A 12,815-nucleotide genomic window follows, 5' to 3' on the forward strand; every position below is an offset into this window, starting at 1 on the left:
AGTACGGGTAATAAAGAGTCAGAGTGTATAGCTGCAGTTCCAGGTTGTTTACTCACTTTTGTGCGATGCCGCTCACCCAGGTAATACACGTCATTTGATATGATGGCCTCTGTCGAACCCGAATCCCTTTAGAGATCAGTCCGGTTTGGTGTTCAGTCGGTTCCCTCCTTGTAACGCCTGTCTGTGGATCCCCTGGCTTGAAGCTATGAGGGGACCCTGGGTTTCACGAGATTAACTCTTGTCCCTATATGCAGGTGCCGCAGTTCCGATGTGGGGTCCGTATTGAAGCGAGGCCCCGGATCCTATATGGCACTGTGCTGTGCTGGGTGCTGTGTGGTCAGGGAAGCTTGAAAGATTCCCGATCCAAGCAGATTCTGGAAAACCAATGTGAAGTATGATCTTCCCTAGGGTCCTTCCGCCGTGTGTGGCATCGGTTCCGTGGGGAGCAGAGATCACTCTCCCCTTGGCAACCATTGTGAACGTCTCCTCCTTCCCACTGGAGCACCTGTAAATGCGATTGCTCCCTTGCTCTCCTGCTGGAGAACTTTCTAACTGTTGTGTTAGCTCCTGACTCCCCCTGCTGGCTGCACCTCCCCCTTCCCAGGTCCTAAGCTAGTGGGACTGGGGCCCCTGTTGAGGGCATCCTATAAATGCCTCTCTATCGGCGACCCCTTTATCACTCTACCCTAGTCCAGTCCCCAGTGGGAACAGGGCAATCTGACTGACCGCCTCAGGAACTGGGTTTAGCATTACACCCAATGTTGGGTGCAATACTCTGTGGCGACTGAAGCCTCAAGGGTGCCACAGTTCCACTTATTTTAGAACAAATCAATGTAATACCAAACTGTCAGTGTACCTGGATGAAGATTACAGAGGTCCAGCTACCACAGAATATACCATTCCACACCATAATCATGGGCATAAACTATCATGGTGCAGAGCAAGAAGGCAATTTAAGCTGGAATCTATCGTGTTTAGGGATTATTCCAGCTTTTCTTTTAGATTCAATGATAGCTGTAGGTTCGTCTGGAGACCAAGTGGTCAACACCATGAAGAGGCCTCATGATGACACTTTACACCAATCTTACTCTTGGAATTATGGTGAGATGAGATATAATGAACGTATCTAGTTTCATTCCAGGTACACTAATAATTCGGCAACTTGTTTTGATCATGTAACTAGGAGTATGGCCATTTCTCGAAAGTGACTTAGCAGCTGTTTTTCAACGGCAAAGGGGTCGGCATCTTCTTTAACCCTAGCAGCTCCCCACAATTGCAGGTTGCAATAGATGCTATCACAATCTAAGTCAAATAATGAACTCAGGGTATACTGGTCCGTTACACCATGCCACTATCACTGTCTAGCAGCCTGTATCAATAAAAAACTGACAAGTATACAAGTACTGTAGTGTATGAGATCAGTGATCAAAGCAAAAAATAATCAATTTCCACCATGTGACTAAGCAAAAATGTAAAAAAAAGTTCAACAAAATGTTTAAAATGTAAAAGAACAAAAATAAATTAAAAAGTTACACACAGATGGTAAAAAGAAATAAAAAACTTCCATGTAAAAAAAGGCATTAATGAAAACATCAACTCATCCTGCAAAAAACCACACCCTCAAACAGTACTTACCTTCTGCAAAACTATAAAAAAAAATATGATGATGCAAAAACTATTTTTTTGTAAAATATTGTTTTTAGTGTGGAAACGTAGTAAATCATAAAAAAACTATAAAAATCAGGTATCACGGTAATCATCCTTACCCAAAGAACAATGCTGTCTTATCACTTTTACTACATGCCATAAGTGTTTATTTTATTTTTTTATTATTTCTTTTATATGTTTTTGTAGGTTTGTATGTTTTAAGGAACATACAAACCTACAGAATGTGGCCAAAGCCACTGAGAAAAAGATAAATTATTAACCCGTTCATGACATTTGACGCACACTTACGTCATGATCGGGAAGGAGTCCCCACAAATTGTTGTAAATGTACGTTATAGCAATTATGTGGGCACAGGGGCTGTGCCTGCACGATCGACGCCAGGGGCTCGTAGTAATTTATATCTGAGCTCCAGCTGTCACAATCAAGGACGGTCCCCACGCTGCCACTGGCTGTTAACCCCCTAAATGATGCAATCAATAATGATCACCTCATTTAGAAGGCTGAGAGGGGGAGTGCACTCCTTTTCCCACCCTATCGGGACCCCGCAACATGATCATGGGGGCATGATCATTACCATAGCAAACCGTGATCATGATAACAACCTCTGAGTCATCCATCTATGGCAAGCAAAGAGCATGGTCAAAAAGTAGGGATGAGCGGACCCATGGAAGTATGGGTTCACCGGGTTCAGCCGGACTTTAATTAAAAGTTTAATTCGGGACCCGGTCTTGACCCGAACTTGATCCTGGACCCTAAACCTTATAAAAGTCAATCGGTACTCAAACATCTTTGCTGTAAAATGACTGTAAAATAGTTGAAGTAAGGACTAGGGGGCTGCAAAAGGAAGCAAAATGGGGACAATTTATCTGCAAACAAATATGGATAGGCAGTGGTTTTTTTTTTTTTTTTTTTTTTTTTTTAAAATGACATGAGGTCCCGCCTACTTTTAATAACCAGTGCAGATAAAACAAACAACTGTGAGCTGCAACCCTCAGCTGTCAGCTTTACCTTGGCTAGTTATCAAAATTAGAGGAGATGCCACACCGTTTGTTTTGATTATTTAAATAATTCATAAAAAAGCGATGTGGGCTCCACCTTATTTTTGATAAACAGTCAAGGTAAAGCAGACAGTTGAGGGCTGGTATTATGAGGTTGGGAAGGCCCATGGTTATTTGGCTCCTCCCAGTCTAAAAATAGCAGCCCGCAGACAAAACCTAGGTGACTTGTACTTGTAGTATGTAGAATGGTAGGCAGCCTTGTCAACATAGAAAAAAATATTTCTAACCACATCTTCTCCACTTGGAGTAGCTTCTGCTTGAACATTTAATAATGCACATCCCCCCCCCATTTTAATTTATTTTACGATGGTTTTAGAGCACCAACATAATCCTCTGTGTTGTGCACATGTGTTTTGGAATGTGGGAGGAAACTAGAGGAAATTGGAGTTTTCTTTAGAGGACAAACATGAGAAGAAAGTGCATATGCCATTAAAATATCACAAACCAGTGATTTTTGAAACGTAGGACTCCCATTTTTGTATTTTATTTATATGTTTATTATGGAAAAGGTTTAATATGAAGTTTTTACATTTAACTTGTACTTTATTATACCTTAGATTCCATATCAAGAGCTTGGTGGAAAGACGCTATGTATGTCCATATATGACTTTGATCGATTTTCTAAACATGACATCATTGGAGAGGTGAAGGTTGCAATGAATACTGTAGACCTTGGACAGCCAATTGAAGAGTGGCGAGACTTGCAGAGCGCTGAAAAGGAGGAGGTGCGTTACATTAATGAGTGAATACCTATAATAGAATAGCACAGTGTTGGTAGCAACAAACTTTTTATCCCCCGCACTAGTTCCCATAATGCCTTCAGATTCAGTGATCCTGCAGAAGTTAGCTGCAAAACTTAAGAAGATTGGAAATTAAATGAGGTACCAATGCCTCATAGTTACAGTGATAGTTGCACTTTTGTGCACTTTTTTCACATTAGAAGGTAGCACCCTTATTTTTTATTCAGCACAACAAAAATAATCTAAAACAAACTTGCTTCATTGGAACTTTCATTCTATCCCCGCGACAAAAGTGTAAAAGATTTTTAATACATTAAATGGTGTATTGCATTTTTAAAAACGTGTTACACAAAAAAGCATTAATGTTGACAACACCAAAATGAAAATGCCATATGACACATGAAAGGCAAGAATATTACAAGGGGCATACTAAAAAGAAGAGCATCCAATACTGACCCTGTGGTATGTTTTAGCAGTAAATTCTGTAATGATAGTACTGCATAGAAAGTGATTCTATTTTGGATACCTGAAAAAGACCACTTATGAGTAATGGATTGAGTTACAATTTCAAGCAAATGTAGAAGCCAGATGTTTACCCCCAAATAATTTGCATCTACCTGTTTACCTCCAGCCTGAGAAACTTGGAGATATCTGTATTTCCCTACGATATGTTCCAACTGCTGGAAAACTGACTGTCTGCATTCTAGAAGCCAAAAATCTAAAAAAGATGGATGTTGGGGGATTGTCAGGTGAGACTATTTTCTTACTCCATTTTTTCTGTATATTTTTCACATTGATAAATATATGTCATGAATCCTCAATATCACTCTAGGTTTCTCTTATAATGGCTTTTACATAAGTAGAAATAATATTTATAATGTGCAATCAGTAATACAACTGTCATTTATACTATATACACTAGGTTATAAATAAGTGGCACTGCATCTGATAGAAAATCAGACTGTGAGCATGCTGTTATTAAACTCAATAGTGCAACCTCTGACTTGGAGCTCTTACTTTAAAGGGAATCTGTCAGCAGGTTTTTCCTACCTCATCTGAGAGCATCATGATGCAGGCATCATGGCAACAAATCCTGAATCCAGCTATGTATCCCTTAGATTACTCGGTGCATCCATTCTGATTCAGTCAGAATTTTTCCATTTAGCCACCTGGCAGGGCTAAGAGATCTGTCTCCTCCCACACCAGGCATGTGTCATGGCCGGGCGGTCGGGCAGACCCAGGAGGTGGATCCACTGGACCGAACTCTAAGATGGAGGTAGGGAGTCCGGCAGCTGAAGCACTGAAGGGCAGCAGGATAGTCCGTGCAAGTGAAGACAGCGGAGGAGTCCCTGGGACCACGGAGTCACAGAAGGTAGTCTTGGTGACGTAGCTCAGGTTCGGAGGCCGAGATGATATCAGGCGGAGTCCGGAACCTCTGGAGCAAGATGACGGGTCACCGCAGGGATCCGAGATGGCATGTGCTGTCGGATGGCAGACGGACAGCGTGCGGGGTTCGGGATACGGCAGACTGGATGGCGAGGCAGGTACGGCTCTACAAAGAGAGATAGGTGAGTACAGGCACATAAACACCAGGAGACCTGACTCCTAGCTCAGGGAACACGAAGATCAGGCCCCGCCCCCTTGGACAAGAACCCCCTTTATACCCTGAACCTGACTAACCTCATTTCCTGTTACTGGACGCTGGCCCTTTAAGAAAGGGTCAGTGACCGCGCGCGTGCCCTAATGCGCATGCGCGCGGCCCGGGTGCCAGAAGCCAGGGAAGGAGGCTGCGAGGAGGACGCAGGAGAGCCGGCCAGGGCCTGGGAAGATGTCGGACGCCGGGATCGGCGACCAGAGGACCTATGGAGGACGGGCCCCGGAGGCTGGGACGAGGGGAGCGTGGCAGGTGAGCCGGGGAGCGGAGCTGAGGACCCGGGGAGGGGAGCCGAGGACCCGGGGAGCGTGACAGTACCCCCCCCCCCCACGCCCCCCTCCCCGCAACCGGGACATGAAGGCACGGATAAGAGGAGTGCCTACGTTCTCCCTGGGCTCCCAGGACCTATCCTCAGGACCATACCCTGCCCAGTCCACCAGGAAGAACTGCCGACCTCGTACGGTCTTCATGGCCACGATATCCCTTACCGCATAGATGTCATCATCGGCAATAGGTGGAGGAGCTGGACTGGCAGCAGCGGAGAAGGGACCAAGGACCACCGGCTTGAGCAGGGAGACGTGGAACGAGTTGGGTATCCTCATCGTGGCCGGGAGCTGCAGCTTGTAGGAGACCTCATTGATCCTGGTGAGGACTTTAAACGGCCCAATGTAGCGAGGACCCAGCTTGTATGAAGGTATCTTCAGGCGGACGTACTGGGAAGAAAGCCAGACGAGGTCTCCAGGAGAGAAACACGGAGGATCCAGGCGTTTCTTGTCTGCGTGTCGCTTCATCCGCAGGGAAGCACGTCCTAGAGACACCTTGACAGAGTCCCAAATGGTGGCAAAGTCACGGGCTACTGTATCTGCAGCAGGGACATCCGAAGAGGGGGATACAGGCAATGGGATGGAAGGCTGAAGTCCGTAAACAACATGGAAGGGAGAGCTGGAGGACGACTCACTGATGTGGTGGTTGTGGGAGAATTCAGCCCAAGGTAGAAGAGCGGACCAGTCGTCGTGATGGGCGTTAACATAGTGACGTAGAAATGAGGTCAAGATTTGATTGACCCTCTCTACTTGGCCATTAGACTGAGGATGGTATGCAGATGAAAAGTCCAGAGTCACTCCCAGATGGTTACAGAGAGCCCTCCAGAAGCGGGAGGTGAACTGAGTTCCTCTGTCTGATACGATGTGTAATGGAAAGCCATGCAAGCGGAAGATGTGTTGTATAAAAGCGTCCGCGAGTTCCTGAGCAGAGGGCAGTCCAGCCATAGGAACGAAATGGGCCATTTTTGAGAACCGGTCCACCACGACCCATATGACTGTGTGCCCGGATGACAATGGCAAGTCCGTAATAAAGTCCATTGCTATGTGTTGCCACGGAATCGAAGGTATCGGCAGAGGCAGAAGGCGGCCATGTGGGAGGTGTTTGGGCGTCTTGTTTCTGGCACAAGAGGAGCAGGCAGAGACAAAGGCGGCGACGTCCGTGCGAAGAGATGGCCACCAGTAATGGCGTACAATCGCACCCCATGTTCTCTTCTGGCCTGCATGGCCGGCTGTTTTTGAGGTATGACCCCAGTGTAAGACCGTTAGCCTGTCAGTCTCCGAGACATAGGTCTTCCCCGGTGGTATCTGGGCCAGAGTGACAGGAGCCACCGGAACAATCTTGCTAGGAGAGATGATAGGCTGGATAGTCTCTTCCTCCTGTTCCATGGGCATGAGAGACCTAGACAAGGCATCAGCGCGTACATTCTTGTCCGCTGGTCGGAAGTGGAGCTGGAAGTCAAACCTGGCAAAGAATAAGGACCACCTGGCTTGCCGTGGGTTCAGTCGCTGAGCGGACCGCAGGTATTCCAGGTTTTTGTGGTCCGTGTAGATAATCACGGGGTACACTGCTCCTTCCAGGAGGTAGCGCCACTCCTCCAGAGCCAGTTTGACCGCCAGTAGTTCTCGGTCACCGATGGTGTAATTACGTTCGGGTGCTGAGAAGCTCTTAGAGAAGAAACCGCAGGTCACCATCTTCCCGGAGGAGGATTTTTGCATGAGCACTGCTCCGGCTCCTGAGGAGGAGGCATCCACCTCCAAGGTGAACTGGCGGTTTAACTCCGGTCGGTGGAGTACAGGGGCGGAGGCGAATGCTCGCTTCAAAGAACAAAATGCGGCGTCTGCCGCAGGTGACCAGTCCTTAGGATTAGCCTCCTTTTTGGTCAAAGCGGAGAGAGGAGCGGTCAAGGCAGAGAAGTGCGGGATAAACTGGCGGTAGTAGTTGGCGAATCCCAGGAAGCGTTGGATTGCCTTCAGTCCAGAAGGCGGAGGCCAGTTGATGATGGCGGAGACCTTCTTGGGGTCCATCTGCAGTCCAGTATCAGAGATGATGTACCCCAGAAAGGGGAGGGAAGACTGCTCAAAGACACACTTCTCATACTTTGCGTACAGGCGATTCTCTCTCAGTCTTTGTAAGACCAGCTGTACGTTTTCTCTGTGGGTTTGGAGGTCCGGAGAGAAGACAAGGATGTCATCTAGATAAACAACCACACAGATGTAGAGAAGGTCCCGAAACACGTCGTTCACCAGTTCTTGGAAGACGGCAGGAGCGTTACACAGACCGAAGGGCATCACGCAGTACTCATAATGTCCATCGCGCGTATTAAACGCGGTTTTCCATTCGTCACCAGAGCGGATGCGTACCAGATTGTAAGCACCCCGAAGATCCAGCTTGGTGAACACACGAGCTCCTCTAAGCCGGTCAAATAATTCGGGAATGAGCGGCAGGGGGTATTTGTTTTTCACGGTGATTTGATTGAGACCCCGGTAGTCTATGCATGGGCGTAAGTCTCCCTCTTTCTTCTTGACAAAGAAGAAACCTGCTCCAGCAGGAGAGGAGGATCTCCGAATGAACCCTCTTGCTAGGCTCTCTGAGATGTAATCTGACATGGCCCTGGTTTCGGCTGGAGATAAAGGATATATCCGTCCTCTAGGTGGGGTTGTCCCTGGAAGCAGGTCAATGGCACAATCGTATGGACGATGTGGCGGCAGTACCTCGGATTCCTTTTTGTCAAAGACATCGGCAAAGGACCAATAGGCCGAAGGCAGCCCCGTTAGGGTCTCAGGAACCGGAGGTCGTCGGAGGGGTGGTATGGACTTTAGGCACCTCTCATGACACGAAGAGCCCCAACGGGTGACTTCGCCAGTACCCCAGCTAACCGATGGTTCATGTGTCCGCAACCATGGGAGTCCCAACAGGATCTGGTGGGACATGTGTGGGAGAACGTAGAGAGCGATGTTCTCGGTGTGAAGAGCACCGATGCGTAGTTCGACAGGCCTGGTGATCAAGGAGATGGTATCAGAGAGAGGCCTCCCATCCACCGAGGCAATCACTAGGGGTTTGTCGAGTGGCATGACAGGCACCCGGTACTTGTCCACCGTGGCCTGCTGGATGAAATTGCCTGCTGCCCCGGAATCGAGGTAGGCATCAGCCGTGAACCGCGTCTCTCCCGTGGTCACTTGCACTGTCCATGTAACTGGGTCAGAGAGGGTCCCAGCACCTAGGGTGGCCTCTCCTACCAACCCTAGGCTTTGGAGTTTCCCGGCCTCTCTGGACAGGAGCGTAGCAGGTGGGTGTCCTCACCACAGTAAAAGCAGAGGCCCTGGGCGAGCCGCTCTGCTCGACGTCGTTCAGACTGCCGCACTCGGTCGATCTGCATGGGCTCGTGGACGGGAATCCCAGCTGTTGATGACTGAGGAACGGAGGACTTCTGCGGAGGAGGAGAATGCCGTACCGGGCGTCTCTCCCGAGATAGCTCTTTGGAGCGCTCCTGAAAACGTATGTCCACACGAGTTGCTAGGGCGATCAGTGCATCTAGGGTGGAGGGCACGTCCCGACCCGCCAACTCATCCTTGATGCGACTCGAGAGTCCTTCCCAGAAGGCGGCTGTTAGGGCCTCATTATTCCACCCGAGTTCTGAAGCCAAAGTGCGGAAACGGATGGCGTATTGACCCACCGTCAGTGTCCCTTGACGTAGGCGGAGGAGTGATGAAGCAGAGGCAGAGGCGCGTCCTGGCTCGTCAAAGGTACTGCGGAAGGCCTGTAGGAACTGTTGAAGATCCTTGGTCATGGGGTCCTCCTTCTCCCACAAGGGGTTCATCCACGCCAGCGCCTCGCCCTCTAGGTGGGACATTATAAAGGCGACCTTGGCTTGGTCGGAGGCGAACAGATGTGGCAGCTGCGTGAAGTGAAGGGAACATTGGTTTATGAAGCCCCTGCAGGTCTTGGGATCTCCAGCATACCGAGGAGGTGACGCCAAACGGAGTCGGGAAGCATCTGAAGAGGCTGCCACTGGTACGGGAGCCATGGCTTGCCTGGCGGGGGACCTGGGTGCCGCAGGCGTCATTGATGCTTGTAATGTGTACAGGCGGGTGTCCACGGAGGTCATGAATTGCAGCATGCGGGTCTGGACTTCACGCTGGCGTTGGAGTTCCTCTTGCAGGGCCATTAGTGCAGCAGCGGGATCCATGGCCTGATCTTACTGTCACGGCCGGGCGGTCGGGCAGACCCAGGAGGTGGATCCACTGGACCGAACTCTAAGATGGAGGTAGGGAGTCCGGCAGCTGAAGCACTGAAGGGCAGCAGGATAGTCCGTGCAAGTGAAGACAGCGGAGGAGTCCCTGGGACCACGGAGTCACAGAAGGTAGTCTTGGTGACGTAGCTCAGGTTCGGAGGCCGAGATGATATCAGGCGGAGTCCGGAACCTCTGGAGCAAGATGACGGGTCACCGCAGGGATCCGAGATGGCATGTGCTGTCGGATGGCAGACGGACAGCGTGCGGGGTTCGGGATACGGCAGACTGGATGGCGAGGCAGGTACGGCTCTACAAAGAGAGATAGGTGAGTACAGGCACATAAACACCAGGAGACCTGACTCCTAGCTCAGGGAACACGAAGATCAGGCCCCGCCCCCTTGGACAAGAACCCCCTTTATACCCTGAACCTGACTAACCTCATTTCCTGTTACTGGACGCTGGCCCTTTAAGAAAGGGTCAGTGACCGCGCGCGTGCCCTAATGCGCATGCGCGCGGCCCGGGTGCCAGAAGCCAGGGAAGGAGGCTGCGAGGAGGACGCAGGAGAGCCGGCCAGGGCCTGGGAAGATGTCGGACGCCGGGATCGGCGACCAGAGGACCTATGGAGGACGGGCCCCGGAGGCTGGGACGAGGGGAGCGTGGCAGGTGAGCCGGGGAGCGGAGCTGAGGACCCGGGGAGGGGAGCCGAGGACCCGGGGAGCGTGACAGCATGGTATATAGAGATTGTACATTGACAGTGATATTGTAGTCAGAGCAATGAGAAGTTCTGCTAAACAAACATACTGTTACGGGGGGCTGTCTGATAATAAAACCTAAAGGAGTAACAGACAGTCAGGGTCCACCGTGCAAAGACTCTGCTGCAGACTATGGCAGAGTGCAATACCTCTGTTAAACTCACAGAGGAATATAATTAGTAAATAAGGCAATTCCTCCCTTACTTGGAGGGTGTGTGGAATGGTCTCTGTTAATAATCACAGAGACAAAGTCAGTGAGTGTGAAATGGCACCTACCTAGGTCCGTTCCTCTAGTGGTGCCAGGAAACGGACAGCAGCGTAAGCCGCACAAAGCTCCTACCTGCGTTCGCTCCACTAGTGTGCGAGGACACGAACCACTAGATTTGGCACCTGCCTAGGTCCGCTCTTCTAGTGGTGCAAAAGAGACGAACAGCAGCGTAAGCCGCACAAAGCTCCTACCTGCGTTCGCTCCACTAGTGTGCGAGGACACGAACCACTAGATATGGCACCTGCCTAGGTCCGCTCTTCTAGTGGTGCAAAAGAGATGGACAGCAGCATAAGCCGCACAAAGCTCCTACCTCTGTTCGCTCCCCTAGTGTGCGAGGATACGAACAACTGCCAGACGCAGTATAAGGAACGTTACCCTAGCGGCAACAGTACCTCCCCCTCAGGGGCCCCCCTCCCGGCGACGCAGGTAATCGGCAACTAAGTCGGGAGCATGGACAGCCTCCTCAGGCTCCCAAGAGCGATGTTCCGGGCCGTAGCCCTCCCAATCTATCAAGAAGAACCTGCGCCCTCTAACCATCTTAGAACCAGCTATGGCTCGTACCTCACAGATAGAGCGAGAGGAATCAGAGGCAGGAAAGTGCACTTCACGAGTGTGAGGTAAAATAGCCGGCTTTAGCAGTGAGACATGGAATTTGTCATGGATCCTAAGATGGACGGGTAACTTCAATTGGTAGACTACAGGATTTACCTGTCGAAGAACCTCATAAGGACCCAGGAAGCGAGGAGCAAATTTGACAGAGCTCACTCTAAGTCTCACGTGTTTTGCAGAGAGCCACACAAAGTCCCCCGGAGAAAAGACAGGAGCCGGGCGACGAAACAGATCGGACACCGTCTTCATACGGTCCTTAGCTGCTTGGATCGACTCTTGAGTCCGATCCCAAACCTCTCTGGCATTAGTTGCCCAGTCGGCCACAAGAGGAGGAGGTGCAGCAGCGGGAAACGGTACCGGTACCCTAGGGTGTTGCCCATTATTGAGTACGAACAGTGTCTGCCCAGTGGCCTCAGCCAGCGAATTGTTAAGGGCAAATTCTGCCCAGGGTAGGAGGGAGGACCAGTTATCGTGGTTCTCAGCAACAAAGTGTCGAAGGTATATAATCATGGATTGATTGGTACGCTCAACCAAACCATTGGTCTCCGGATGGTATGCTGAAGAGAAATTTAACTCAATTTGCAGAAGGCTACAAAGATCTCGCCAGAAACGGGAAGCAAATTGCGGGCCTCTATCACAAATGATACGATCTGGCATCCCGTGAAGCCTAAAGACATGCTTGAGGAATAGTTTGGCTAGTACCCTGGAAGATGGGATTCTCGATAACGGTACGAGATGAACCATCCGGGAGAAATGGTCCGTAATGATCCACACAAATCTATGTCCCTGTGAACACGGAAGATCACCCACAAAGTCCATGCCTACCACCTCCCATGGTCTATCTGGCACTGGTAAAGGATGCAAGGGCCCAGCCGGTCTCTGCCGTAATGGACGGTTGCGAGCACACGAGTAGCAGGAACCGACATATCTCTTGACGTGGCTGGCTAAGTGTGGCCACCAATACCACCTCTCCAGTAACTCTCGTGTCCGCCTAATACCAAAATGCCCACCCACCTTTGAGGTGTGGGCCCACGACAGTATATCATTCTGTCGATTAGGCGGAACAAAGGTCTTGCCCGGTGGGATTTGGTCTAACGTTACAGGGGAAAGCGTATGAAAAACCCTGGAGGGAAGGATAAGACGAGGTTCGTCAATCTCTTCCTGGGTAGAAACCATAGAGCGAGACAGGGCGTCTGCCTTGTTATTCTTACTCCCAGACAGATAGTTGATGGAGAAGTGAAAGCGGGAGAAAAACAAGGACCAGCGGGCTTGGCGAGGATTCAGACGCTGAGCGGTTTGTAAGTACGTCAGATTCTTATGGTCTGTATAGACCTGGAAAGGATGTTTCGCTCCTTCCAGCAAGTGACGCCACTCCTCCAAGGCTAATCTCAGGGCGAGCAGTTCCCTATCCCCAATGGTATAGTTTCTCTCTGCCGGTGAAAAGGTTTTAGCAAAGAAGAAACACGCCCTTTTTCTACCTGCACCGTTCTTTTGATACAAGACCGCACCA

The 12,815-nt window shown here is 50.0% G+C and overlaps 1 protein-coding gene across 2 annotated transcripts in view; it reads left to right on the forward strand.

Moving 5' to 3' along the window:
* The window catches only part of SYT2 (synaptotagmin 2), a 223,495-nt gene that overhangs the window by 188,946 nt on the left and 21,734 nt on the right, over positions 1 to 12,815 (forward strand). For both annotated transcript variants that reach the window (XM_075335816.1, XM_075335817.1), the window contains exons 7-8: positions 3,285 to 3,452; positions 4,099 to 4,216. In XM_075335816.1, the coding sequence (XP_075191931.1) occupies positions 3,285 to 3,452; positions 4,099 to 4,216 (286 nt within the window). The remainder of the gene's footprint in view (positions 1 to 3,284; positions 3,453 to 4,098; positions 4,217 to 12,815) is intronic.

This window comes from Anomaloglossus baeobatrachus, chromosome 2, assembly GCF_048569485.1.
Source record: "Anomaloglossus baeobatrachus isolate aAnoBae1 chromosome 2, aAnoBae1.hap1, whole genome shotgun sequence".
Taxonomy (NCBI): domain Eukaryota; kingdom Metazoa; phylum Chordata; class Amphibia; order Anura; family Aromobatidae; genus Anomaloglossus; species Anomaloglossus baeobatrachus.